This window comes from Sylvia atricapilla, chromosome 11 (assembly GCF_009819655.1).
Source record: "Sylvia atricapilla isolate bSylAtr1 chromosome 11, bSylAtr1.pri, whole genome shotgun sequence".
Taxonomy (NCBI): domain Eukaryota; kingdom Metazoa; phylum Chordata; class Aves; order Passeriformes; family Sylviidae; genus Sylvia; species Sylvia atricapilla.
The window spans coordinates 9,586,667-9,613,541 of record NC_089150.1 but is presented as its reverse complement, the minus strand read 5'-3'; the positions used below and the strand labels follow the sequence as shown (position 1 = coordinate 9,613,541).

Here is a 26,875-nt window from a genome sequence, read left to right as displayed (position 1 = left end):
TCTTGCACTTTTGAGGGAGTTTCTTCCCACTCATGGACCTGAAGAGGTGGGTGTGTAAAGCTCACTTTGATTCTTTTTCTGTCTGCCATTAGATGTCTGTGGCAGAGACAGCAACTTGAAGTGTGGCTGTATCTCATCTCTACTAACCATGTGAGCCTTGCTCTTGTTGTCCGGCTGCTTCCCAAGACTCCATGCTGCCCTCACTCCTAGCCAGCCTCTGGCACGGCTGTCATGTATTGCAGGCATGCTGTTCTTTAAAACTTGGGAACTGGTTCTGGTGTCTCAGCAGTTCCAGCTTGTTCCAAGGGCCTCACTGACCTCTTTTGGGGCCTCTGCAGTAAGACTTTACAGGAAGTATTCAGGGTAGAAATTACAGGAAGACTTTCACCTCTAGCACTGACTGGATTGCATTGGGGTGCAGTCACCCCAGACATGTAGTCTTGGTCTCAAGCCAAGCTCAACGTTTAAGAAGCTCTGCTGCCGTTGCAGTGCGAACACAAAATTTCCCATGCTGTGTTTTCCCAGGCTTGGCCACTGCTGTCCCTTGAGGCTCTTCAGGATGCTTATTGATTGTGATGTTTCCTCAGGAGCCTCCCTTGAAAAGGCTTTGGGGATAGAGGGGAAGGTCTGCTACAATATCTTAGCTCTGCTGGCCAGGCTCAGATCTATGGGCCAGGAAAGAAATTACCTAGACACATTGCAGAGTCAATCAGTTTATTTAGTTAATCAACAAGTGTTTGTTCTGATGCCTGGAGGCAAGACACAGAAGTGACTGGTTTGAACTCCTAGACCCTAGTGTTGTTGCATTAGATGAAACTTTACTAAGTTTGCACAGGGTTGGGGACCCCAGGAAGGTCTGGAGGTTTAGGGAGTCACCAAGTCAGTCTTGCAGGAGATGCACAGTGCTTTTATCAGCCTGTCCACGGCAGAATTCAAGAGATAACTTGATCCACCTCCAAGAAATGGTGTAAGATCAGTATAATCTTAGCTGACAACCATGGAAGGTGACTAGCAGCTGGAAGCTGGGGCCATACACCCAAAGCAAAAAATCATTTTTTGTTCACCTTCTTTGGCACAGACTTATCCGACTGCTGTGGTTGATGACACTGGGCACAGGGACATTTTTGCTGTCCCTGATGCCATGGATCATGGCTTGCCAAGTTGGCAGAGTCTCCAGAGCAGGCTCCACATACTGCTCTCCCTTTGCAAGAGCTGCAAAACTCTGCTCTCAGAACTCTTCACCTGGAGATCCTGCTGTAGTCCAGGCCCTCCTCTGCCATTCAAGCTTGCCCTCTCCAAAACCTTTGTTTCTGTCTGGCCACAAACCTGTCCTCTGTTCATCAACTTATTTCTTTTGCTGGTAGAATCCTGTCTCTGCCTACTTTCAGCCCGAGCCTATTACCTACAGATCTCTTTACTCCTTTAGCTCAGTTTCTTGTCACTATGTGTGACACTCATGTTTTTCCTGTCTGGCTGTGCTGTGCTCTCAGGGAGGTGACATCTTCCTCTTCACTCTACACTGAAGCAGCATTCCTCCATGCTTCTCCCTGGCATCCTGCACTGCTCCCACTGTGCTTCCATCATGGCACTGTGCTGTGGGCCCAAACACTCTGCCTGCTCTCCTTCACACTGACTTCCTCCACTTTATCTTCCAAAAGCATGGAGAGAAGTAGATGTCACTGAACAGCTGCTCCCCTCCCTTACAAATTCCTTGCTTTCCAGGGAAGGTTATCCCTGTCTGATCTTGTGAACGTCTTTCTAACAATATATGCTTCGCTTTTGCTTTCAGTGAAGTGCCCTCATTCTTACTTTGGCATTACGTACCCCAGGAAAAACACCATTTTGCAAGACAGGGTTCTCCCAATACTCTGACCCTTACTCCAGTTCATTGAGCAGCCAAAGAACAAGATCTGTGTGAGACAGGTGAAGCTCTGCTCTGCCTGATTTCTGCTGCCATGTCCTTTCAGAGCCTGAGCTGCCAGACAGGGGTATTACCCCAAAACTGCAGCCATGATGGGAAGCTGATATGCAGGGAATTGTGTGACTCCCTTTCTGTGCATGCACAGCCAGCTCAGAACCACATTTCACCATGCTCAAACTTGGCTGTATTGATCAGACTAATTAAATGGCAGGCCTAGAATTAGATTGAGATTACAAATAGGTTTCCTGCTGTGCATCTCTTCCCACCCTTGCCTTCCAGTCTAGCTCAGGTCCTTCTTGCTGTGGGAGAGCCTGTCGTTCTGGCTGTTCTCCTGGTCCCTTGGGGAGCAGCTGCAGTGCGCCACTGCTATTCTTAGCTGTGAAGACAGCGTACAAGTACCTGGCCCAGCAGAGCTGGAGCTGGAGCACTGCTCTCTGCCCAGCAGAACTCAGATAAATTATCCAGAAGATCTTGGTAGTGTGTAATTGAGCAGCTCTGCCACAGGCTGTGCTTCCAGCTATGTACACTCTGCTGTGCAGCAAGGCTTAATAATTGCTTGCTCCCTTGGAAGCCAAGAGCTCTGGGTTTGTCTCAAGTGATTGTGCCCTCTTCTCTGAGATTTTGGAGGGATTCCTCAGATTCACTTACCATGTTTCATGCTTCTTTCTTTCCTGGTGGGAGGTTGTATGCATCAAACAATTATCCTTCCTTGGCTATTTAGCCTGTCCTAAAGATATTTTGTCACCTCATTTCTGGCACAGCCCTTTCTTTAACACAGAAATGAAGAGATGTACAGGTGCTGGGGGTAGGTGTCCTGGGTACACCTTAAGCATTGACTCTGTTCAGATCTGGTGGTAATGGCTCAGGAATGATCTGCTTTCTAACTGCTGCCAGGACAGTGATCTGTAAGTCTTTCCCAGCACTAACCAAGTCACAACCTCAACTTGCCCTGCTGCCCTGGGATGTGCTAACAAGCAACAGAGGAATGTCCCTTGTATAGCACAGCTTTCACATCTGTGAAGGATTCAGGGGGGGATATGCTGTTCCATCTCACTAATGGGTTTCTCAGTTCTGCATGGCCATCTGCTTCGTGTTGGCTCTCTCCAGTCCAGCTCCTGGTGTGCTCCTGCTGCTTTGTTGGCCCCAGCCAGCTTGGCTCTCCCTTCACTTTCAAAGGAAAGGCTTGGTCTGGGGCCCAGCCCGAGCTGCATGTTGCACCCTGGTCCTTGAATGTCAACAGTGCTGGCAGAGGCACTGCTGGCCGTCCGCCCGGCAGGTCCCTGGCAGTAGCGCCAGTGAAAAGCATGTGGCTGAATGATCTGACTGATGGCGCCGTCTCCCTCTCTCTCTGCCCCAGATCGGCGGACCATTCTCTGCCCGGATCTTCCGTTTCCACAGACTTTGGCAGCTGGCAGATGGTGACAGGGTGTGGCAGTATTCGGGAGCAGGCAATCCTGAACGCAGACGCCTCTCTCCCTTGCAGCTTCCCGGATGAGTTCTCTAGCACTTGCCTGTAAGTGTCTCAAATGCAGGATCTCTCCTTGGGTCTCTTGGCTGCCTGCGAGCACTGCAACTTTATCACTCTGGCACTTTCGGAGAAGCCTGGGAGCCCATAACAAACTGTTCTATCTTCTCTGCCTTGATGTTTTCTATCCACAAACTCAGTCCCTGAGCACTCTTTGCTTATGCTGAACACAGAGAGAAAATGGCACTTATCTCTGCCTAATGACAGGAGAGCTCTTTGCTTTCTGTAGTAAGAAGAGGTTTTTCTCTCTTCCTCAAAGATGCTGAATTTGGGCACAATTGAGCGCAGTTGAGGATTCATGTTTGTCGGGACAGGACTGATAACCCAGATTTCTTGCTTTTCGATTTTGCTCACCTACATCTCCCCACTGGGGTCAGATCCTTGCTGGAGTAAGAGAAGGACTTTCCTTCTGTAACCCAAATTTTGTCTGGCCTTGTGCAGCAGCATTTGCAGGTGCTGTGCCTGGCCAGTGCAGAGTCACAGAGACCCTGTGTCCTGCCATATCCTGCCATGTGAAACGACTGGGAGGCAAATGTTCCTCCCCAAACAGAAATCCACCTCTGGAAACTTGAAAGACTGGAGATGCGCTTTAATTGCTGTTAGAGGAGAACCTTGGTTTGTGCCTTCAGGCTGCAAACTCTCCATCAAGAAACTGAAAGGCAGATCAGGGGCTGCTGCTAGCAAGCAGTACTAGAGTTGTACTGCCAGATGCTCAATCCCTTACTGAGATCTGAGTACGTACTTTGGAGGCAGAGGGCAATCAACATGACGACGCGTGGCTCCTGTGAGACAGGCTGCCTGCCCTGGCTCTGTCTCGTGTGGCTGCATGCTGTGCTGCTGAACAGAGCAGAGCAACTGCCTTCAAGTTACGGTGAAGCCACAAGATCCGTGAATTGACAGATTAAAACATTGCAAGAGATGTCGAACATGGCCCGACCAGGATTTGTCTTTCTCCTTTCCTGAGGACACTCTGAGATGCTCCTGCAGTAGTTTGGAGATGGGCAAGGGAGAAGGGACTGAAGGATGGGCATCTGTGAATAGTGACTGCTTTACTGTGTCCTGAGCCTGGCTGTGCTTGGTCACTGCTGATCACCAGCAAGTTGTTCCTGCCTTTGGAGTTGGATCCCATGTCAGAATAGGGAATTCAGTAGAGAAACATGAATCAAAGTTGATATGCGTATGCAGTTTGGAGAGTGGCTGCTTGGGGCAGTGGATTCAAAAGGAGGAGAACAGTGGTGGAATTTCTCCTGTGGATGCTCTGCCCTGTTCAGGTATTCACTAAAGCTGTGGGTTGCTTGGGGGCTGGGCACTGCTCAACTGAAGGTTCTGGGACCAGGCACTGCATTGAAAGGATGAAGAGTTCCCAGCAGTGTTGTATTGAGCTTAACCCAGAGCCTACATCCTCTCTCTGCTCTGCATCAGCCCTGTTTGCTCAGGACTCCATTGTGGTTTTATCCCAGTTTCTGCAGCCCAACACAGTATGATTTCTTTTTTTTTAAATTCCATTTAAGTTCCCACTTTGCATCTTCACTGGCAGCAGCTCGATGAAGGTATGCTTTTCACAGCCTACTTCTTGTGCTTGTGTGGGGCTTGTCAGGGCTTACTTCGAGCTGGGGCTTTGACAGCCTCCTCTCATCCCGCACCCCAAGCTGCAGGCAAGCGGGCAGGCTGTAGGAAGTGTAGCGGGGCAGAGTGCCGTGGATTTGGCAAGGAAGCACGACCTGCCTCCGCGGTAAATAGTTCAGGGTGAAATGCTGCAGCCAGTCTGCAGGGCTTGGTGTGGAGCAGTGGCTGGCTGCTTGACCCTGTGCCTTGGAGTGTCTGACTCTATGAAACAAACCAAAAAACCCAAATACAAAATCTGTCCTGTAAAGAGGTGTGAGAGCCACAAGGCATGGGACCTAACTGCTGCACGCCCTCGCTTACCTCTGCGTGTGACATCTGAGATCGATGTACGCGGGTGCAAGTAAGTCCTGCCTTCATGGAGTTTATTTTAAATGCTAGCAGGTTTGTGAGTTCCACGTCCTAATTAGGTTGCCAAAAAGCATCGCTAATGTGTTTAGATATGTTGTTGCCTTTTTTTGCCCTCTGGCTTCTCTTTATTATCAGACACAGTAAACAGCGGCCTGGTTGGCTGCCTCGGCATCGCTTGCTGTTTATAGGCCTCCCACCATATCCTCTTGCTGCTGTTTCCGGACCGAAGCTGTTGGCTGTGGGTGGTTAACACTTCCATTCAGATGAGCTGTGCCAATTTATAGCCAGCCCAGGCGCTGGAAGATTAAAGAGAATTTTTTATGGGGAAGGTTCGCACTGTGCCCTTGGAGTGACCTTTGAGGAATGTCTTAATCTCTCTGGGAACCACTGGCATGTTGCAGGAGGCACCACAGTAAGGATCATTTTAGGCTGGAGAGCTTGGAACAGCTGCCTCTGGGCTCCAGTCTTGTTTTCTCCTGCTCCCTTAGCTGAAGTCTCGCCTGCCTTCTGCTGTTTTGCCCCTGTCGCTTACCAGGTGTGTGGATCAGCAGAAGAGGAGAGCAGGTCCCATGGGAAGTCATGCCCTACTCTGCTCCTGTTTGCTGAGAGCAGCCATGGTGGAGAGCAGAAGTAAAGCACTGCTCAGCTCTCCTCTTCGTATGGCTAGAGTGTTCCTTGGGGCTTTTGTCACCTTGTCTGCTCCCTCTCATCCCTCCTTCTACAGAGCTGTCTATGCTGGCACAAGCACACGAGGCTGGGGTTGCTGCAAATGAAGGGATGGTTGCAAATAGTTTCGAAGTGACTGTCCAGGCACAGCACATGTGGACAGGCTTCATCTGTGTGAGGAGGGGGAGGGAGCTGGCTCAGGGACTCATGTGAGCACCCACTTGGCCAAAGCACTACTTTGTTTATGAACTGCAGCCTTATGAGCACCATGGTGGGGGGAGAAACAGGAGGAATGTATGAAGGAGGAAACTCCGTGGGGAGCAGGAGCCAGGCTGCAAGTGGCTCTGTAGGTTGGATGAGGAGGCAATGGCACCAGCTGCCACTAGCACTGTGGACAGAGCCTTTTGGGGCTTGCACTGCCTTAGCCACTGCAGGCAGTCGAGCACCACAGCCCTATGGTAGGAGTGAGAGCTGGGATGTGGAGAGGGATGGTTGCAGTCACTGACCTCCCCTTCTCTCTCCTAGACTGGTGTCAGCGAGTGACCGTGAGTCCCGTCTGGAGGAAGTGCGTTCTGCCTTTCTGGCAAGCTACAGCCGGACCATCGGCCTAAAGGCCGTGCCCCCCAGCCCCTCAGGGGCCATCGGTGGCCTCCTCGAGCAGTTTGTGCGGGGCGTGGGACTGAGAGGCAGCAGCACCCTCTGAACACGGCGTTCCCAGACCGCTGCCTGGAAAACTGGGGCTGGCGCCTCCCCCAGCAGAGTCCTGGGACCCTCTTCTTGGTGCGGGCCCCTGCTGCACCCAGCGCCCGCCGCCAGCCCCCCCTGCCTGGGGCTGGGGGGTGCGGGGTCTTCGGCGAGTCTCTGCAGTAAATGACACGAGCTGTGTGCCCTATCCTGCCTCCTCTCTGGGCTGCGGGCGGGGGCAGCGGGACCGGGTGGGGAGGCGGCGCGGGCGAGCCGTGCTGCTGGGGGCGCCGCTCGCTATAAATAGCCCGGCCCACTCTTCGCGAGCGTCGGCACCGAAATAACACCGAGGAGGAAGCCCCCGGCGGGGCGGGATGGGAGCTGAGCCCGCTCTGCCCCTGGCTGGGAATCGCGGGTGGGACGTTCCGGTGGAGCCGAGCGCCGGGAGCCGACCTTCCTGGTGCCCGGGTTGGTGCCCCCGCTGCCGGCAGGGACGGGCCGTCGTGCTAGAGCTGTGCTGAGCCGTGCCTGTACCGCGCCGTGCCCGTGCCGTACCCGCCCCCGGGCGCGCCTCCTCGGCGGCGCGGGAGGAGGCGGCGCGGAGCATCGGCGGCACCCGGGCGGGGATGGCGGCTCCGGGAGCGCTGGAGCCGGCGGCCGGCAGCGTGCCGGGCACCAAGGTGGAGCTCACCGTGTCCTGCCGGTGAGCCGGGAGCCGGGCGAGGGAGCGAGAGGGCGGCGGCTAGTCTGTGGGCACGGGTGGGTGCGAAACGCACCGGGATGCGCTGCGGGGCTGGTCACTGCGTCCCGCTGCCCGCCGCTCAGCCCCTGGCTCGAGGCGTTGCGAGCTGCGCGTCCTCCTCTCCCCGGGTAGCTCTCGGTGCCAGGGCGTATGCCCTGCGTCCCTCTGCTCTGCTGCTACCCGTCCCGTCCCCTTCCTAGGGTCCCATGGGATGCTGTCACCCGGCACGGCCGCGTGAAGCGACCCGATGCCCTTAACCGGGGCTGGGGCGCGGGGCGATGCTTGTGGGAGATGGGTGATGCCGGCAGGGCGCAGGGTGCCGGCGCTGGTGCGAGCAGCTGCCCAACTCGGCGAGCTCGGTGCAAGGCAACAGGACCAGGAACGAGGCAGCGGGATGGGGACTGCGATTGCGAGACTGCTCTGTGCCCCAGCTTCTGGCCGGGGTCCGCCGGTCAAGTGACGGCGGCTGAGCCGGTCTAAATATAGCCCGTCAGAGGCACCGCCGCTTGCGGCCGGGGGTCCCGCTCGCAGGGACAGGTACCAGCGTCCCCCTGGGGGGTAGCGTCCCCGTGCCGTGGGTCCTGTGGCACGGAGCGCCCCGACCAGGGTGGGTATATCCAGCATATCCCCGAGCTATGCAAAACCCCCGGGCCGGGCCGGGGGCTATCGTGCTCTCTCCCCGCGGCTGAGCCCTGGCCCCCGCTGCCAGCTTCCCGGACAGAGGGACTGTGGGGCTGCGGGACCGGGCAGCTCTAGGCAGGGACCGGGTGTCGTACCTGGAGACAACCCAGGGCAGGAGTAGCCTTCGGCTTGGCAGCCCCAGAACCCAGCCCAGACCGGGGTGGGGTCTCTCCCCTGCGTGCTGGGGCCAGGGGAGCTGGCTTAGCCCCGCAGCCCCCGGCCGTGCCCCAGCCCACCCTGTGCCGCCACCCCGGGGGTGCGGGAAGTATCCCAGTAGAGCCGGTAGCATCCCCTGGCACTTTCCGGTGTCACAGCGCGCACAGGACGACGATCAATCCCTCTGCCGGTAGGTGTGTTGGGGGATGCCCACTGGCTGCTCAGCCCCTGCTCCAAGTGTCTCCTTTCTTCTCACTTCTGCACCCTGCCATTAGCCAAGCTCCCGCTGCCGGGGCGCGGCGGGCACTCAGCCGGAGCCGGCGGCACCGGGGAAGGTTTCATCCTGTAAATGGGTTCCCTGTCATGTTCAATCATCATCAGCACTGGAGACGCTGCTCGCCGCTCGCCCTGCTGCCCCACCGAACCTTGCAGAGGGAGCCAGCGTGTTTCCTTGGGAGTGCCGATGCTTTTATCCATGGGTGCCAGTATGGGCCTCTGGCATGATGCTGACCTGGGATCGGGAGGGGATGGACATGGGGGACCCGTTGCCGGGCCAGGTGGGTGGCGCTCAGTGTGGCTCACGCCTGGCTCTTCCCCCAGGAACCTGCTAGACATGGACACCTTCTCCAAGTCCGACCCAGGTGGGTGGCGGAGCCGGGCACGGGGCATGGCATGGCACAGAACACGGCACGGCAGCCTGGCTCTGCCCCTCTCTCCGCAGTGGTGGTCCTCTTTGTGCAGGTCTCGGGGAGCAGCGAGTGGAAGGAGGTGAGCGTGGCCCTCTCTCCTGGCTAATCCCCGGCTGGGTTAAACGGGCCCATATGGCCACCCGTGTCCACGCTAATGATCCCTCCCCGTCCACGCTAATGATCCGGCCCCGCCAGCAGCGCTAATCCCCCACCGGGATTAGCGTCGAGGCAGCTGCGATGGGGATGGGTCCTGGGAGGGGCCACCCTCACCCCTCTCCCTGCAGTTCGGACGCACCGAGGTGATCGACAACACCCTGAACCCCGACTTTGTCCGCAAGTTTGTCCTCGACTACTACTTCGAGGAGAAGCAAAACCTCCGCTTCGATGTGTGAGTAGGGTGTCTGGGAAGGGCTTAGCCCCACTGAGGGTGGAACAAAGCCCTCAGTAATAAATAAGGATAATAAATAAGGATACAGTGTCAAATAGCCCGCATGGGTGGGGAAGCAGGGCTGTGTACTGGAGCATCCCTGCAGGCACCAGCTCAAGGCTCTGCTCTCCCACACCAGCTACAACGTGGACTCCAAGAGCTGCTCCGCTTTAAAGCAGGTGAGCACAGCCTGTGGCGGGGGGACACGCAGTGACACCCTGGTGTGACGCCATGTGGGACACCCTGAGGCTGTGCCCTGTGTGGGTGCTGTCAGGGGGGACGAGTGCCCCTCGGAAGGGCTCTAACCTACTCTCCATCTCTCCGTGCCCCATGGGGACTGGCAGAAGGTAGGTGCCTGTCACACCAGCCCCTTCTCTCCCCTGGGAACCCAGCCCTCATGGGAGTGCCTGGTAGGGCAGGATGGGGCCAGGACACTCCACAGGGTTGGCTTTTGAGGGGTAGGATATGTCTAGGGTGGCCCAAGGGATCCAAGCCAGGTCAGGGCATGTAGGGCAGTTTAAGGGGGGATGCAAGATGGGTCCAGGGATGTGGGCTGGCCCTGGGGGCACAGAATGAGTGTAAGGCACATGGAGCAGGCACCTGGGGTAGTCCTGGGGATGCACGAGTCCTGGGCTGCAACATGGCTCTTGGGTCACCTGTAGGTTTAGAAAACCTGGGGGGCCCAGAGTCAAGTTGGTGGCAGGTCTCATGGGTGCATTGGGAGAGAAAGTGGTGGGTGTGGGTGATGGGAGACTGGGGCAACAGCCCTCCAGAGTCTCACAGTTCTTTGCTTGGGGCACAGGACTTCCTGGGGCAGGCATTTGTGGCACTGGGAGAGGTGATTGGGTCCCAGCGGGGACGCCTGGAGAGACCCCTAACGTGAGTCCTACCCTGTGGTGAGGTGAGGTGAGGTGGGAAGGTCCCACACTGTGTCTCCACCACCTGCCCCACTGGACCCCTCCCTGCATGTCCTGTGCTGGGGATTCTGGTCACACCGCCAAGCACTACCAGCTGTGGGACAGAAGCCCCTGAACCAACCTGACCTCACCTCTTGCCCCTGAGCTGTCCTCCTTGTCCCAAGCTGACTGTGTGCCTCTGGTTCCAGGGGTGTCCCAGGGAAGCGGTGTGGGACTATCCTGCTGCTGGCTGAGGAGCTGAGCAACTGCCGGGTGAGTACCTGTGTACCGGCCGCAGTCTGGAGAGGGCTGCATGGTCTTCAGTACAGAAGCTGCTGGTGCCAGGGGTGAGGACGTGGCTGGCAGTGACAGTCCCTGTCCCCAGGACATTGTCACGATGCAGCTGTGTGCCAACAAGCTGGATAAGAAGGACTTCTTTGGAAAATCCGATCCTTTCCTCGTCTTCTATCGTAGCAATGAGGATGGCACGTGAGCACAGGCACCCAGTGGGGCAGACAGGGTGCCAGTGTCACCAGACAACATGGCCCAACCCTGCCCTGTCCCCCCAGCTTTACTATCTGCCATAAGACAGAGGTGGTGAAGAACACACTCAACCCGGTTTGGCAGCCCTTCACCATCCCCGTGCGCGCCCTCTGCAATGGCGACTATGACCGGTACAGGAATGGGGATGGGGACAGGGACAGGGGCAGCCATGGGACCAGAGCAGGGAATGAGCAGCTACCTCATTGTGGGCTTGGCCCCGCAGTGGCAGGCAGCTCAGAACTGGGTCCCAATTGGGTTTTTTTCTCTTTTGCAACCCAAATTACATAAAGGCATTCCCCTCCTTTCCAGGGCCCCCACCATGACCCAAATTTCCTGCTCCCTCCTGGCAGAGCCGCAGGCTGGGCAGGCAGGGTGGCTCTGCTGGAAGCTGGTGGGCAGGATGCTCACTGTGGATTGGGCTGCGGGGCTGGAGAGGCTGTGCCAGCCTGGCTGGTGGCTCACCCACTATGTGCCTTCACTTTCAGGACAGTGAAGATAGATGTGTACGACTGGGACCGGGATGGGAGGTGAGGGAAGGGACATCAGGGTGCTGCTGAAGCTTCCCAGGGCACCTCTCACCCCGGTGCCTGGCCATACTGACTCTGTGTTCCTCCTGCAGCCACGACTTCATTGGGGAATTTGCCACCAGTTACCGGGAGCTCTCTCGTGCACAGAGTCAGTTCACAGTGTATGAGGTAGGGTGGTGGATCAGGGTGAGGGTAGGGTGCACTCCATGCTGGGATTGACCCACCCCTGTGCCTGCAGGTGCTGAATCCCAGGAAGAAATGCAAGAAGAAGAAATATGTGAATTCTGGCACCGTGAGTGGGGCTGGGGAGTTCCTGGGTCTCCTGCCTTCCAGGGGCTGGTGCTGCTCTACCTGCTGTGTGTGCCAGGTTGAGGGGGGCTCCAGATCTAACCCTTGTGCCCACAGGTGACACTGCTCTCCTTCTCTGTTGAGTCTGAGTTCACCTTCGTTGACTACATACGGGGCGGGTGAGTGGGGGGCCGGGAGCCCCGGCTCCTCGAGATCCTCCATGGCTGAGGGTCTCAGGGAGAGGATAGTGGTGACAGTGAAGGTTCAGCCTGGGGATGGCAAGGGGGCAGTGGGGCTGGGAAGAAGACAGAGAACGGTGGCATGGGGCTGTGGGGTGCTGGCTGGGGAAGAGGGGCCCAGGCAATCGGTCTGGGCAGGGGAAAACCGCTATGGGGCTGGAAGATGGCGTCCCTGTGCCATGGGGCCGGCAGCCTCCCTCGCTCTCCCCCTAAAGGACACAGCTGAATTTCACTGTTGCCATTGACTTCACGGCCTCCAATGGTGAGTGCACCTGGTGTCTGGGGGGTCCCCGTCACCATGGGGCTGGCCATGGGGTGGGTGCAATGGGCACTGTGCTGCAGGGTTGCCATCACAGCCCACCTCGCTGCACTACGCGAGCCCCTACCAGCTGAGCGCCTATGCCCTGGCACTGAAGGCAGTGGGGGAAATCATCCAGGACTACGACAGTGACAAGCTCTTCCCTGCCTACGGCTTTGGTGCCAAAGTCCCACCTGACGGCAAGATCTCCCACCAGTTTCCTCTGGTGCGTCCTCCTTGTGGGACAGGCCTGAGAGAGAACCCAGACCCCCTGGCTGTGGGGCAGACATGGTCTTGGGGTGCCCCCAGCAGCTTGGCAGGGAGGGGAAGCACCGGGGCCACATTCTGCCCCAGCATCCCATAGCCTGGGGGACACCAGGAGCTGTGGTCCCCTTCAAAGTGCCCATCTCTGTCCCCAGAACAACAATGTGGAGAACCCCAGCTGTGCCGGCATTGAAGGCGTGCTGGAGTCCTACCTCCAAAGCCTGCGCACCGTCCAGCTCTATGGTCCTACCAACTTTGCTCCTGTCATCAATCAGGTGGCTGGGTGAGCACCGGGGCGTTGTCCCCTTTGCCATCCCCAAATGCCATCTGTCCCACAGCAGAGTTGACTGCCCCCCACCAGTGAGGTGCTTGAGGGACCCCATCCCTTTTCCCCATAGGACAGCCGCACAGGTGACCGATGGCTCACAATACCACGTTCTCCTCATCATCACTGACGGTGTCATCTCTGACATGCTGCAGACCAAGGAAGCCATTGTCACCGTGAGTACACACCCTTGTTGCTTTGAGTTCACCTTACATGGGCACTAGCCTGGTGGACACTATGCCTCTGCTCCACAGGCTTCCTCCCTGCCCATGTCCATCATCATCGTGGGAGTAGGTCCAGCTGAGTTTGAGGGTGAGTTGGGACTTGGGGACACCAGGGAAGAGGGATGGAAACATCCCTTCCTCTGGGACGCCAAAGGCATCCAAAGGACTGGTGTTTCTGTCCCCGGTGTTCACCCCACCGAGGCTTGGTAACACCAGCTGTCACCCCCAGCCATGGAGGAGCTGGACGGTGATGAGGTACGGTTGTCATCCCGGGGACGATACGCTGAGAGGGACATTGTACAGGTAACTCTGGCATTGAATCCAGACCCGCCATAGGTGAGAGATGCTCAGTCCCCCTTGCTGAACCCCATAGCAATAGAGTTGATTCCAACCTGACTGCAAACTTCTTGCCCTCAAAGTTTGTGCCATTTCGGGATTATGTGGACGACTCAGGCAACCAGGTGCTGAGCATGGCCCGCCTGGCCAAGGACGTGCTGGCTGAGATCCCCGAGCAGCTGCTCTCTTACATGAAGACCCGTGACATCAAGCCTCGCCGGGCAGATCCCGAGTAGCTCTTCCATGAGCCATGGGACAGGCTGGTGGGGCAAGGATATGTCTGTCACCTTTTTTTCTTTCGGTGGCCAGGGCATAACCGTGGAGATGTGGTCCCATTAGGGATATAATCAGCTGCTATGGTTGGTCAAAACAGGGCTGGGACCCACTTCTGGCAGTGAGACCACAGGGCTGGACATCCTCGGCTGCCCCTTCCTCCTGCCCGATGTCCAGCAGCAAGGCGGGACTGTCCCTCGGCCGTGGCAGCGCGGGCAGGGCCAGCGCCGGGGCGGACGCAGTGTGTGCGTGTGTGTGTCCTGGGAGAGCAGCCTGGCGTCGGCCCCAGGGGAAGGCTGACCCTTAGCGCCTGCCTCCGTGGGGCAGCGGCCTCGCCCCGCTCCTGCCTGCGCCCCATTCCTGCCTGCGCCCCGCTCCTGCCTGTGCCCTCTGCTCCGCCTCTGCTAACCCGGGCTGGCCGGCCTGCCTCATGCCCTGCCCCACGGCCGGGGCTCCTGCCGCCGGGGGGGTACCGGGGCGGAGGGCAGGCGGGTCTCTACTGCGTTACCGACTGTAAATAAACTGCTCAACCGGGTCTGCTGCCGTGCTGGGGCAGGGGGAGCGGGGAGACCAAGGGGGACGGGAGGACTGGTGGGGCTGGGCGGCCAGGGGGCAGAAGGTGCCGGGGGGGCGTGTAGCCGGGCCGGGGGGGAACCAGGAAACCTTGGAAATTGGGGTGACCTGGGGGACCGAGGCGTCCGGAGGGACTGGGAGGACCGAAGGGGTGAGGGGGGCGAGGAGGGCCGGGTTGGGGCGGGGCCGGGCGGTGGCAGCGGGGTCTGTGATTCGAGGTGGCAGATTCGCCAGCGCCATCGCGGCGCGACGCGGCCCGGCTCCGCTGCACCCACGTGGCCTCCCCGCCCCGTCGTCGCCGCCGCCGGCGCCTTTCCCGTCCCCTCCGTCCTCGCTGCCGCCGCCGCCGCCCGGTGCTGCTGCCCGGCGGTGCCGTGGCGAAAGTGCGGTTGCTAAGGGCGGCGCGGCGCTTTACCCAGCGGCCGCTCCGCGCCAGGCGCCGCCGCAGCTCCATTGTTGGGGCCGGCCTGGGCCCGCCGCCGCCGCCGCCGCCGCCCATGGAGCCGCCCGCCCGCTGAGCGCGGCCCCGCGCCGGGGAGCGCCGCCGCAGGAAGGGAGCGGGCAGCGGGGAGCCAGGGCAGGGCGGCCGGGGCCCGGGGAGGGGGCGGCGGGGCGGGGGGCCCGGCCCGGCCCGGCCTCGGCCCCCCGCGGCCCCGCCATGGGCGTAGATTTCGACGTGAAGACCTTCTGCCACAACCTGCGGGCCACCAAGCCGCCCTACGAGTGCCCGGTGGGCACCTGCCGCAAGATCTACAAGAGCTACAGCGGGATCGAGTACCACCTGTACCACTATGACCACGACAACCCGCCCCTGCCCCAGCACACCCCCCTGCGCAAGCACAAGAAGAAGGGGCGCCAGGCCCGCGCCGCCAACAAGCAGTCGCCCAGCCCCTCCGAGACCTCCCAGTCGCCCGGCCGAGAGGTGATGACCTACGCCCAGGCCCAGCGCATGGTGGAGGTGGACCTGCATGGCCGCGTCCACCGCATCAGCATCTTCGATAATCTCGACGTGGTGTCCGAGGACGAGGATGTTCCTGAGGAGGTGCCCGAGAATGGGAGCAATAAGGAGAACACGGAGACGCAGAGCGTCCCGCCCAAATCTGGGAAGCACAAGAACAAGGAGAAGCGCAAGGACTCCAACCACCATCACCACAACGCCTCGGCCAGCACTACCCCCAAGCTGCCCGAGGTGGTGTACCGAGAGCTGGAGCAGGACACCCCTGACGCACCTCCTCGTCCCACCTCGTACTACAGGTATTGTCCGTGGCTGGGTACAAGGAGACTCCTAGGCTCATGCCTTGGGTTTGGAGGTGGAATTGACCCCACTCTGTTCAAGCGGCTTGCCCCATGGCTCCTGGAAATGGCCTCTCTGCCTCTCCCAAGTCTCACAGGGCTGTCTCTTCTATGGCTTCAGGCTCCTGGGGCTCTGCCTGGTGTCACATCACAGTTCTGTGGGGTCTGTGCATCTACAGAGCTCTCAGTTGCTGCTTAGGTGATTGCCAGCAGTTTGATTGCTGTGCTCTTTCCTTGCTGGAGCAGCCCTTAAAATTGAAACGAAACCCAAATGTGTCCTTTTGCCTCTCATTGTGTTCTTTGGAGGTATGCCAGCATATTTTCAGAGCCTTTCACCATCAAGGTGGACCTGTAGGATCTGTCTGTTTGTGGGCATAATTCTTAATTGTTATCTTACAGTACTCTGTGAGAAATTTGGTGGATGCAGTGGCCCCAGTTAATACCTCAGGCAGGAGTTAACAAGACCCCTAACCAGAACTAATGAAACATGGTGCTTCCATGTGTGGTAATCGTGTCTTGGTCATGAGGCTGCTGCCTCCAGAGCACTGGCACTTGCTGGCTGCCACATGCAGGTCCCCTCCTTGCACTGATGAATCTCCAAGGCCTGACTTTGCTCCTTAGACCAGTGTTGTTTTGTCTCCAAGATGCTGTTGTGCTGCTGTGCTAATCAGGGTACAGCAGCACCTCCCACTTCTGCACATTCCTGCCTTGTTCATGTTTCTTTGTTTTGACTTATGGCTCAGCTGGAGCATTTGCACCTTCTCTAAGTCACAGACAAATCCTGGAGTTGGGGCTCAGCAGCTCCAACGATGTCAAACATGCCCTTAATTTCCCCTGCTGTCCTTCCAGGTACATTGAGAAGTCGGCAGAGGAGCTGGATGAGGAGGTGGAGTATGACATGGATGAGGAGGATTACATCTGGCTGGACATCATGAATGAGAGGCGGAAGAACGAAGGCGTGAGTCCTATTCCCCAGGAGATCTTTGAGTACCTGATGGACCGGCTAGAGAAGGAGTCCTACTTCGAGAGCCACAACAAGGGGGACCCAAACGCCTTGGTGGATGAGGATGCCGTCTGCTGCATCTGCAACGACGGGGAGTGTCAGAATAGCAATGTCATCCTCTTCTGCGACATGTGCAACCTGGCTGTGCACCAGGAGTGCTATGGGGTGCCCTACATCCCTGAGGGACAGTGGCTCTGCAGACGGTGCCTGCAGTCACCCTCACGCGCTGTGGACTGCGCCCTCTGCCCAAACAAGGGAGGGGCCTTCAAGCAGACAGATGATGGGCGCTGGGCACATGTGGTCTGTGCCCTCTGGATCCCGGAGGTGTGCTTTGCCAACACCGTCTTCCTGGAGCCCATCGACAGCATCGAGCACATCCCACCCGCACGCTGGAAGCTGACCTGTTACATTTGCAAGCAGCGTGGCTCTGGGGCTTGTATCCAGTGCCACAAGGCCAATTGCTACACTGCCTTCCATGTCACCTGCGCCCAGCAGGCCGGGCTGTACATGAAGATGGAGCCCGTCCGGGAGACGGGTGCCAACGGTACCTCCTTCAGTGTGCGCAAAACTGCCTACTGCGACATCCACACGCCGCCAGGGTCCGTGCGCAGGCTTCCCGCCCTCTCCCACAGTGAGGGGGAGGAGGAAGATGAGGAGGAAGAGGAGGAGGGGAAGGGCTGGAGTTCTGAGAAAGTCAAAAAAGCAAAGGCCAAATCTAGGATCAAGATGAAGAAGGCGCGGAAGATCCTGGCGGAGAAACGAGCTGCAGCTCCTGTGGTTTCTGTGCCCTGCATCCCCCCCCACAGGTATGACCTCCATGGACTGGGGAGAAATTTCTCCTTTCCTCTGTGCTTTGTGTTCTGCTTTCCATGTAGGCATTATCCTATTCTTCTCCTTAGTTTTTTGCACAGGTACTTCTCACTTTGTTGCTGCAGAGGGCTGTAGTGGTTTCCTCTGAGAGTCCTGCAGAGAGGCAGGGCCACGCACTGCCCCGCAAAGGTGTCTGGGCCCTCGGCAGGGCAGGAAATAGCTGCTGTTAGTTTAACAGTAGAGAATGAACTTGGCCGGATGCATCAGGGAGCAGCTGGAGGTTCCCAGCACTCCTTTGCTGTTGTGCTGACATCAGGCACTGGAGTAAATGAGGAGGGGAGGAGGGAACTCCTTTCTGCCGTGGTCTCTTTTCTCCTGAGGATGTGTCAGGCAAAAGACAGAAGTGTGGGAGTCATTCAGGCCTGGGAAATGGGCTAATCCTGGTGTTATTTTTGCTCTGGAGCAGAGAGGTTTGGGGTTGGGATCCCCGTCCTCTGCTGAGCAGAGCTCATCCATCCCTGCAGCCACGTACTCCTTGCTGGGCTTCTCAGTGCTCTCTGCCAGGCACAGCAGCAGCTGCTCCTTCTCGGCTGTTGGAGTAGGGCCGGGCAGCCACGGGTGCTGAAAGCTGTCTGTGAGGAGGGGTGGCTGGAGAGCACCAGGACTCCTGCCTGCCAAGGAACACCGCAGTCCTAAGGCTGACTACCCAGCATGAGGCCTCGCTAGGGGTTGTGTTTCTGTCACATTCCAAACCTGTTTATGGGAAGGTGCAAACAGCCTGTAGTTACAGTTGCAACTGCTTTGTGCCTTGTAAGATTGTTGCGCTGTCTTGCCAATCCCAAAACAAGAGTATCTAGGAGCCTTGCCGGAATTTGTCAGTGTAGTTTATAACTCTGGATGTCCCCAGCAGCATGTAAAAGCACATAAGGGCATCCTAGGATGGTTTTGGATCTCATTGTCAGCCTGCAGCAGGTGACACCCAGCTTAAGCACAGGTTGGGCATGGAAGTGTTTGCCTTTGTGGTGGGTGAGCCACCAATCCTGAGCTGCTGAGCTCTTCTCCTTCCTGTGACGGGGGCTGTGCTGGGGCTGTGATCATAGGACACTGTCAAAACCCTCAGGACCTGTTTCCTGTGCAGTTGGGAAGGTGCACATGGAAGCCATGGGCCATGCTCTCTGGGCAGCATTCTGGTGACTTGGCAAGGCAGGTCTGCCACAAGGCTGTTGGCTTTTTGCCGTGGTCTGCTTGTGTCCCAAACTTACATTTTTGCTCACTCAGGGCTTGCTCCACAGCAAGAACCTCTTTCATGTGTGGATACATTGGCAGGCAGTTTGTAGGGTCTTGCTGCTATCACGCTCACAGCGAAACCCACACTGAGCTAGAAGCTGTTAACCTCTCCCCAGGCCTTCCTGTTGGGATTAATTATTCTTCAGGGGCTGTTGCCAGAATGCCACATGTCTTCCTGTGGGAGCTGTGCTTGGCCAGTGATGGCATGTGAGGCTGCTGTCCCCAGTCTCTTCAGCTGAGGCTGATGCAGGTTGGGTCATTCCCTGTGAGGAGCTGTCCCTGGGAGGTAGGGAGATGCTAAGGGTTCATCCCTCTGTCTCCCTACTGGCAGGGAATCTCTGTCCAACTCTGCTGAGTGAGGCTGTCCAAGCCCCTCCAGACTATCTGCTGTTGTAGGAAGTAAGCAATCCCTTTTGTGGTGTTGTAGGCTGTTTAGGATAGTCCTGGATGGGATCTCTGTTGTACTCCTGCCTCCTGCTCCCTCCTCATGCTTTGCCAGGGTTTTAATTTCTCCAGTAATATTTGGCCAGACGCCCCTGTCACAGCAAATGGCCTTCAGCCAGGTAAATAATGATTTTGGGATAGTAGCACCATTGCACTTGTGGTCTCGACCATGGGAGCTGTTAAAGGTCAAGTGTGGCTGTCTTACATCCCAACCTGCCCTAGGATTTGTCCAAAAGTTTACAGGAAATAGAAAGGAAAAATGTATTATGGAGAGTCATATTTCCTAGCATCCTCTGTTGTGCCTGCCCTGTGTGACTTGGTGTTACACGAAGTCCTGCCACAGAAAAGGATGTCCTCTGCCTGAGGATTTTCTCAGCTGCTCTTGGGTGGCCTTGCTGCTACATGTCCCTAGCCAGGGCTTCTGCAGCAGCCAGGCTTGTCTCATTGATGGACTCTGTGGTTCCTCTTCTTTCCTCAGGCTCAGTAAGATTACAAACCGTTTAACCATCCAGAGGAAGAGCCAGTTCATGCAGAGGCTGCATAGCTACTGGACCCTGAAGAGACAGTCCCGCAATGGTGTCCCCCTGCTCCGCCGCCTTCAGACGCACTTGCAGTCACAGAGAAACTGCGACCAGGTAAGGGCTGCTTGTTGTGGGGCTCAGGGAACCCTGGCTGTGTGCGTGCTTCCTGCGCCTTTGGAGCTGTGGGCTCGGAGCCTTTGCCGCATGCAATGCCTGCAGGTGCAGAATGAGGGTCAGGGGTATGAGCTTTCAGATGAGGAAAGGGCAGCCCCGGCTGCTTTTGCTGCTTCACCTTCTCCTTTGCTCTCAGTGTTCAGAGAATTGCCGGCAGCGATGCCACTGGCAGCCTGCCACCAGAAGGGAATCCTGCCCTCTCAAGCTGCCATGCTGAAGGTAGTTTCTTTCTTGTGCCTGCATTTAGCCAGTGGTGATGGCAAACCTATCAGAATTGGCTCTAGTATGAGGCCACTGTGTCAGGCAGTGTTGAGAGAGTTGGCCAGAGATTTCCAGAAACAGTTTGGAACGAACTAAGGCCTTGCTTCCAGTTTCTGATACTTCTCCAGGAGTGCTCCTTCCAGATGCTGCTTCCAGCCAACAGTCAGCACTTCACAGAAGTCTGGTGCCAGAGAGGAAGATTTTTCTTCTGGCTCCCCATCTGAGCTGTAAATCTTCCTTTCTGAGCCCTTTGATGACTGACTGGGCAGGAGTTTCTCCTGCCTTTGTCCACTGCTAATATTTTTGCTGGAGAAGAATTGAGACTTCTTCTGCTTCTGCTCAGTTTTGGCTGTGGCAGGTTAAAAGCTTTAATTTTTTTGGTGCTCCAGAAATGAAAGCAACCAGAGCTGTTTTCCCTTTTTAACCTGTCACACTCTGTCAGAGCTGTGAGCCCCAGCACAGACCTCTTGGGCAGCTGCAGGCAGTCAGTTGGTCATGTTAGGAAGAGTGTTTCCAGAGGCTCAGAATGTGCACCTCCTGACATCTTAAGGGTTTGTTGACCAAGGAGCTCTCACCAGAGGTGAGGCTCATCCTGAATCACCTGCCTAGGTTACAAGAAAGGAGCTGTGACCTTTGCTGCACCACTGAGTTAGACATGCTGGTTCCCTTTGCCAGGGAAGAGCCCCAGCACACAGTCAGGAAGATGGAGATGGGAGCACATCTTCTATCAGCTCATGGTCTCTGATGTTCCCACAGAGAGACACTGAGGATAAGAACTGGGCCCTGAAGGAACAGCTGAAGTCATGGCAGCGCCTGCGCCATGACCTCGAGCGTGCGCGCTTGCTGGTGGAACTGATTCGCAAGCGGGAGAAGCTCAAGAGAGAGACGGTAACGATTGCCCCTCCTTGGGGAGCCGCTGGGGTGGGCATCAGCAGGGGCCCCTTAGAGTGCTGTAGGTGTGCCAGGCTCTGCTCTGATGGCTCCCAGCAAAAGTGGCTGCGCTGCAAGGCACAGATGGGATGCACAGGTGCTAGAGCCGATGTTACACCTCTGCTCCCCAGACGGGGGGTGAGGGGCAGTCCCTACCCTGCAGCAAGCAGAGGAGGAGGGTTGCTGTCCTGCAGGGCTGCACTGCTGCTCCCTGGGGACAGTCTCTACTGCCTGGCTGGGACCAGGGGCTCAGCCCCGCTCTGTTCCTTTGTTTCAGATCAAAGTGCAGCAGGTGGCACTGGAAATGCAGCTGACACCCTTCCTTATCCTCCTCCGCAAGACGCTTGAGCAGCTGCAGGAGAAAGACACAGGCAACATCTTCAGTGAGCCGGTCCCTCTGTCTGAGGTAACAGAAATCTACGAAGTAAGAACCCCTTCCCCAGATTTCTACTTCACTCAAACCTGTCCCTTGCTCGTGCCAAGGGCTGCCCAGGCTATGCTCTGGTTCAGAAGATCCCTGAGCAGCCTGGTGTTGGCTCACGCATCCTAGCACCACTGCCTCACCCCGGGGGGTGTGCAGCCATGCCCCTCCTGGGTGAGCTGAATGCAGAACAGCTGAGCTCGTGACAGCTGGGGCACAGCACTTGGCTCTTCCTCTGCGTGTGTTACTGGTGACACTCCAGGGTCTGTGGGCAGTTGGGGATTCCCACTGGGAAAGGCAAAGTGCCAGCCCTTGGCAGTTGGCATGCTCTTACCTGTCCTCTTATGAAAGCCTCTGCTGAGCACACTGCACATGACTGAGCACAGCACAGAGATGGGTTTGACCCTTAGACTGTCACTGCTGTGGGTAGGGTAGATAATTCCTGAGACTGTCACTGAGACCCTGCCTGGGAACATGGTGAAATCCACACGGTCTCTGCAAGGTTCTGGCAGCATATCAGCATCTTAGCAGATGGGGAGGAAGGCTGCAACATCTCACCTGCAGCTAGTGCTGCCACCTGGACGGCTCTGTTTTACCTTTCTTCACTCACCCTCACCCCTGGGGCTGCACTTGCAGCTCCCTCTCCAGGGAATAACGTTTAGCATAATGGATCCCAGCTGCCTGCAGGCAGGAGTTGAGGACAGGATGCTGGCATGTGTGCTGGAGCCATAAAAATGCTTTGGAGTGCATATCTGCTCTAGCAGGTTGAGCACAGCACATGGGCTTCCTAGTCCGGAGGCGTTGCTGTTCCTCAAGCTGCAAAAGCAGACGGCATCCCCCGATGTGCATTTGGGCAGAGCACAGGGAGTGATACCTGATTCCTCTAACAACTGTTTTCTCGGAGCAGGTACTGCTAACTGTGGCTCCTGGGCTCTTAACTCTGGCTCTTTCCTCATGCAGGTCCCAGACTACCTGGATCACATCAAGAAGCCAATGGACTTTCAGACAATGAAACAAAATCTAGAAGCCTATCGCTATCTGAATTTCGATGACTTTGAGGAAGATTTCAACCTGATTATTAACAACTGTCTGAAATACAATGCCAAAGACACGATCTTCTACCGGGCAGCCATCCGTCTGCGGGAGCAGGGAGGTGCCGTGCTCCGGCAGGCTCGCCGGCAGGCAGAGAAGATGGGCATTGACTTCGAGACAGGCATGCACTTCCCTCACTGTGTAACAGTGGAAGAGGCTCAGATCCAAGACATTGAGGATGGTGGGTACTCATTCCCTGTCCTGGGGTATGAGGGCTACTCAGAGGTAAAGCCTGGGCAGCATCAAGGCACCCAAGAGTCTGAGCTGCCTCTTCTGGGAGATTAAGTCGAATTCTGGGCTGTGTGTCCCCGCTCCCTGGAGACTGGTGATTTTGCTAGCCACTTACTTACCAGCCCCATTAGGTTGGTTCTAGGCAGTGTGTCCTTTCTTTCATGTTGTATCCTTGTTCCAGACAATGTGAACCCTGGTATTCTCCACACTGCTGATCAGCCTGCTTTCCACAGTAATCCCCACTAGCTGACTTCCCACAGGGCTCCTTCTCTTGGTCTTTTAGGATAATTTCCTGAGCGGGTTCACAGGTGTTTGGTGCCACGTCAGCTCCCTCTCCCCTGCAGGGAACCTGGATTGCCTCATCCACTTTCAGGTAGAGGAGCTCCAATGAGTTCCTAATTTCTTTCATCCATCTGCTCCTCCTTGTTTCCCCAGAAGATGTGCGGCTGCTGCTCTCGGAGAATCAGAAGCACCTGCCCTTGGAGGAGCAGCTTAAGATCCTGCTGGAACGGCTGGATGAGGTCAATGCTGGCAAGCAGAGCATAGGACGGTCCCGCCGGGCCAAGATGATCAAGAAGGAGATCACAGTCCTACGGCGGAAGCTCGCGCACCCACGGGACCTGGGCCGGGATGGGCTGGAGCGGCACAGCTCCTCTGCCAGGGGAGTCCTGCAATCCCACAACCCCTGCGAGAAGGACCTGCAGACAGACAGTGCTGCAGAGGAGAGCAGCAGCCAGGAGACGGGCAAAGGTACTGCTCCCTTCAGAACTTCCAGTCTGGGGGGCCATGGAGAGCTGCCTCTGGATGGGCCCATCTGGGGAGAGGCTGCCCTGGTAGGTGCCTCCTGAGTCAGGGCAACTGTGTGGGCAGCTCCCCAGAAACACCTTGCTCTTTACTCCATGGGAATGAGGCAGGTGGCCTTCTGTGGGACAGTCCCTTATCCCACATTCCCCTGTGGGGACGCCCCTGTAGTGCTTCCCTTAGGGGCGAGTGCTGAGTATGATGTCTGTGCCTCCCCAGTCTCCTTCACAGAGTGCTCACTGGATAGTTTGTAGTGAGCTATGCCAGCCAAGCAGGGGGGGATTGGATGAAGGAGGCCACGTCCTGTATCTGGAAGAGCCACAGCCTGGTGTGTGTTTGCCCCTGGTGGGGGTTGGCAGGTTGCTGGTGTTCACAGCTGCAGTCAGAACTCAGCTGATGAATTCATCTCCTTATCACTCGAGGAACTGGATGCTGTTCCAGAGACTGACAGTTCCAGCTTTGTGATATAGGACATGAGGTGGATTGTTTCCTCCTGATAGAACCTGCCAGCTTGGCCATGTTGCCTGGGTTTCTAGAGGCATTATGGAACAGGCTGCCTTCAGTGTCCCTTTGTGCTGGAGGGCACGTGAGGGAGTAGCAGCAGCAGCAGCAGCGACTGAGCTCCAAATGCTCTCCCAGGGCTGAGAGTCAAACAGGTCAGCTGCCAACTCCCTGGATGGAGATGCTGAGCTGGGCTCTGTGGGGGGCACAGCAAAAGCTCCAGGCAGAACTACCCTGTGTCACTGAGGGTTTGCCATCTCTGCATCCCAGTCCTGTCCCCTAATCACTGAGAAAAGCATGTTCTTCTTGCAGGGAGGGAGGATCTTCTGGGATAATGTTCCCCAGAAATGAAACTGTTCCGTGACCCCACTGCCATGCAGTCCCTGCCATCAGGGCTGCAGCTGACAGCTTCTCCCTCTTCCAGGTCTGGGTCCCAATTCTTCTTCTACTCCAGCACATGAAGTTGGCAGGAGGACCTCTGTGCTCTTCTCCAAGAAGAACCCTAAAACTGCAGGCCCTCCAAAACGTCCAGGACGCCCCCCAAAGAATCGAGACAGCCAGATCACTCCTGGGCATGGGAGCAGCCCCATTGGGCCCCCCCAGCTGCCGATAATGGGGTCCTCCCAGCGGCAGAGGAAGCGAGGGCGAAGCCCGCACCCCAGCTCCAGTTCGGACAGTGACAGTGACAAGTCCACAGAGGACACTACCATGGGTGGGTGCAGCTGGGCAGCTGTGGCCCCGCTAGCAGCATGTGGTAGGCTGTAGTGCAGTGGTAATGCTCTTTGCTGGGGTGTTTTTCAGACTTGCCAGCCAACGGTTTCAGCAGCGGGAACCAGCCTGTGAAGAAGAGCTTCCTGGTGTACCGCAATGACTGCAATCTTCCTCGGAGCAGCTCCGACTCGGAGTCCAGCAGCAGCAGCAGCAGCAGCGCTGCCTCAGACCGCACCAGGTACTGCCCCTGGCTCAGCTCTGCTGACAGCAGTGCTGCCCAGGGTGGCAGTGGGCAGATCTCAGCCTTGAGTTCCTGGATGAGCATCCTGTTCGGTGGTTCCCATCTTGTTCATCCTGCAGTTCAGCTGCTAATCCCTAGAACTCTGTGGGGTTTGTTCCTTTTTTAATGTAAAACCTAAAGGTGCAAGTATGCAGCAAAGGACTGCACACTAGGAAGCATGAACTAGGGAATTCCCTATTGGCACAGTGGCTGCTCTGTCATTGGCATTTCCAGCAGCCATCATCAGCAGGTTCCTGCCTGTGCCTCTAATTCAGATCAGGGCATATCTTTTGGACCTCCCAGATGGAACTGGGTGTGGGTCTGGCTTCCACCCTGGCAGAAGCACCATCCCACTTTTCTGCCTGGTACCCCTGCCAAGTCCTTCCTGGTGCCAAGGCTGACAGTTGGAGGCCACAAACCCTGATGTCCCACTGTCCTGGCCTCTGGAAAACAGTTTCTGGAAGTTTAAGACGACTCCTACTGATAGCTCTGCTCCCTGTCTCTGCAGCACAACACCCTCCAAGCAGGGCAGAGGGAAACCCTCCTTCTCCCGAGTGAACTTCCCAGAGGACAGCAGTGAGGACACATCAGGGACGGAGAACGAGTCCTACTCCGTGGGCACGGGACGAGGTGTGGGGCACGGCAGTAAGTACTGTAGCTGCGCAGCCATGGGCCTGGCTGGCACCATCACCTGGGGGGCACAGCTGACTCCCTTCTCCTCCTGTGCAGTGGTGCGTAAGGGCATGGGGCGTGGCACAGGGTGGCTGTCTGAGGATGAGGATTCTTCCCTGGATGCCCTGGACCTGGTGTGGGCTAAGTGCCGGGGTTACCCCTCCTACCCGGCGTTGGTGAGTACCACCTGTCATCGAGGCCTCCAAAATCTATGTCCCCCCTCTGCAGACTGGCTCTTGGGGTCCCTGTTCTCCTCTCAGCCCTCCTCTGCTTTTTTTGCAGATCATTGACCCCAAGATGCCGCGGGAAGGCATGTTCCACCATGGTGTCCCCATCCCCGTGCCCCCCTTGGAGGTGCTGAAGCTGGGGGAGCAGATGACTCAGGAAGCACGCGAGCACCTCTACCTTGTCCTCTTCTTTGACAACAAGCGCACTTGGTAAGGCCAGGGCACCAAGGGCTTTGTGGGGGGGGCCCCAGAGACGATTGTAACCCTCAAACGAGGTGGCCCCCTGCTCTCCGCAGGCAGTGGTTGCCCCGGACGAAGCTGGTGCCTCTGGGGGTGAACCAGGACCTGGACAAAGAGAAGATGCTGGAGGGCCGCAAGTCGAACATCCGCAAGTCGGTGCAGATCGCCTACCACCGCGCCATGCAGCACCGCAACAAGGTGCAGGGCGAGCAGAGCAGCGACTCCAGCGAGAGCGACTGACCCGGTGCCACCGGCCGCTCCCCCACCGAATCTCAGGGCAAACGGGGCTCGGTGACCCCCACCCCGTGCAGCTGGCCTGCACCCAAGGGGGGCCGGGGGACCGGGAGGGGTGGGGCCGGTCCCCCCGTGCCCCCCCCACTCTCCCATTCCCGGTGCCCGCTCCCCCTAGCCCGCCGCTCCCCGGGATGCTGTTCTGGCCGCCGCCGTGCCCCAGGGCGGCCCCCCGCGCCCCGCACCCCCGTGCTGCCCCCCACCCCTGGGCCTAGCCCCTGGGCGGCCCCGCGCTCGGACGTTGTTTGTATTTATTTTGAAGGAAGAAAAATCTATTGATTCTTAGAAAATAAACCTCCGCTGCGGAGCCGCGGCCGCTGCGGGCGGGGAAGGAGCGGGAGCGGGGCGGACAATGTGCGGCGGCGCCGGTGCCGCTTCCGGCTGCGGGCGGAAGCTGGGGCAGGGGGCGGGCGGCGCTCCGCCCGCGCGGGCTT

At 57.4% G+C, this 26,875-nt stretch overlaps 4 protein-coding genes across 12 annotated transcripts in view; 3 read left to right on the top strand and 1 right to left on the bottom strand.

Moving 5' to 3' along the window:
- The window catches only part of MTMR14 (myotubularin related protein 14), a 31,800-nt gene extending 24,822 nt beyond the window's left edge, over positions 1 to 6,978 (top strand). For 2 of the 3 annotated variants that reach the window (XM_066326606.1, XM_066326609.1), the window contains 2 exons: positions 3,279 to 3,434; positions 6,612 to 6,978. In XM_066326606.1, the coding sequence (XP_066182703.1) occupies positions 3,279 to 3,434; positions 6,612 to 6,789 (334 nt within the window). In that variant the 3' untranslated portion in view covers positions 6,790 to 6,978. The remainder of the gene's footprint in view (positions 1 to 3,278; positions 3,435 to 6,611) is intronic. The other variant, XM_066326607.1, reaches the window with a different exon arrangement.
- RPUSD3 (RNA pseudouridine synthase D3) overlaps positions 1 to 26,875 on the bottom strand; it is a 67,017-nt gene that overhangs the window by 22,207 nt on the left and 17,935 nt on the right. The gene's annotated exons all lie outside the window — the stretch shown is intronic.
- Positions 7,010 to 14,205, top strand: CPNE9 (copine family member 9). The gene is made up of 21 exons (XM_066326619.1): positions 7,010 to 7,473; positions 8,950 to 8,990; positions 9,071 to 9,117; positions 9,323 to 9,426; positions 9,605 to 9,644; positions 9,810 to 9,812; positions 10,268 to 10,344; positions 10,571 to 10,634; positions 10,747 to 10,850; positions 10,931 to 11,035; positions 11,390 to 11,431; positions 11,524 to 11,599; positions 11,670 to 11,723; positions 11,837 to 11,898; positions 12,174 to 12,220; positions 12,301 to 12,482; positions 12,676 to 12,803; positions 12,919 to 13,021; positions 13,100 to 13,157; positions 13,299 to 13,372; positions 13,489 to 14,205. Exons 1-21 carry the CDS (start codon positions 7,397 to 7,399, stop codon positions 13,639 to 13,641), a joined length of 1,641 nt encoding a protein of 546 aa, XP_066182716.1. The 5' UTR covers positions 7,010 to 7,396; the 3' UTR covers positions 13,642 to 14,205.
- Positions 14,690 to 26,748, top strand: BRPF1 (bromodomain and PHD finger containing 1). Of its 7 annotated transcripts, none has more exons than XM_066326600.1 (13): positions 14,690 to 15,505; positions 16,394 to 17,353; positions 19,567 to 19,723; positions 20,801 to 20,932; positions 21,252 to 21,398; positions 22,356 to 22,668; positions 23,154 to 23,468; positions 24,445 to 24,732; positions 24,822 to 24,969; positions 25,520 to 25,641; positions 25,741 to 25,859; positions 25,966 to 26,120; positions 26,207 to 26,748. In XM_066326600.1, exons 1-13 carry the CDS (start codon positions 14,910 to 14,912, stop codon positions 26,388 to 26,390), a joined length of 3,636 nt encoding a protein of 1,211 aa, XP_066182697.1. In that variant the 5' UTR covers positions 14,690 to 14,909; the 3' UTR covers positions 26,391 to 26,748. The 7 variants fall into 7 exon arrangements, with proteins under 7 accessions (XP_066182697.1, XP_066182694.1, XP_066182693.1 ...); XM_066326602.1 differs by having other exon boundaries at positions 14,691 to 15,505; positions 21,252 to 21,380; positions 23,157 to 23,468; positions 25,520 to 25,656; XM_066326601.1 differs by having other exon boundaries at positions 14,691 to 15,505; positions 21,252 to 21,380; positions 25,520 to 25,656.

Bases quoted from the DNA above. Each gene is read 5' to 3' on its own strand.
- BRPF1 (XM_066326596.1), top strand. From the start codon at position 14,910: ATGGGCGTAGATTTCGACGTGAAGACCTTCTGCCACAACCTGCGGGCC. The intron at 22,669-23,153 runs GTGGGTACTCAT...TTGTTTCCCCAG, and splicing joins GATCCAAGACATTGAGGATG to AAGATGTGCGGCTGCTGCTC. The intron at 26,121-26,206 runs GTAAGGCCAGGG...TGCTCTCCGCAG, and splicing joins TTTGACAACAAGCGCACTTG to GCAGTGGTTGCCCCGGACGA.
- CPNE9 (XM_066326619.1), top strand. From the start codon at position 7,397: ATGGCGGCTCCGGGAGCGCTGGAGCCGGCGGCCGGCAGCGTGCCGGGC. The intron at 10,635-10,746 runs GTGAGTACCTGT...CCCTGTCCCCAG, and splicing joins AGGAGCTGAGCAACTGCCGG to GACATTGTCACGATGCAGCT. The intron at 11,600-11,669 runs GTAGGGTGGTGG...CTGTGCCTGCAG, and splicing joins GTCAGTTCACAGTGTATGAG to GTGCTGAATCCCAGGAAGAA.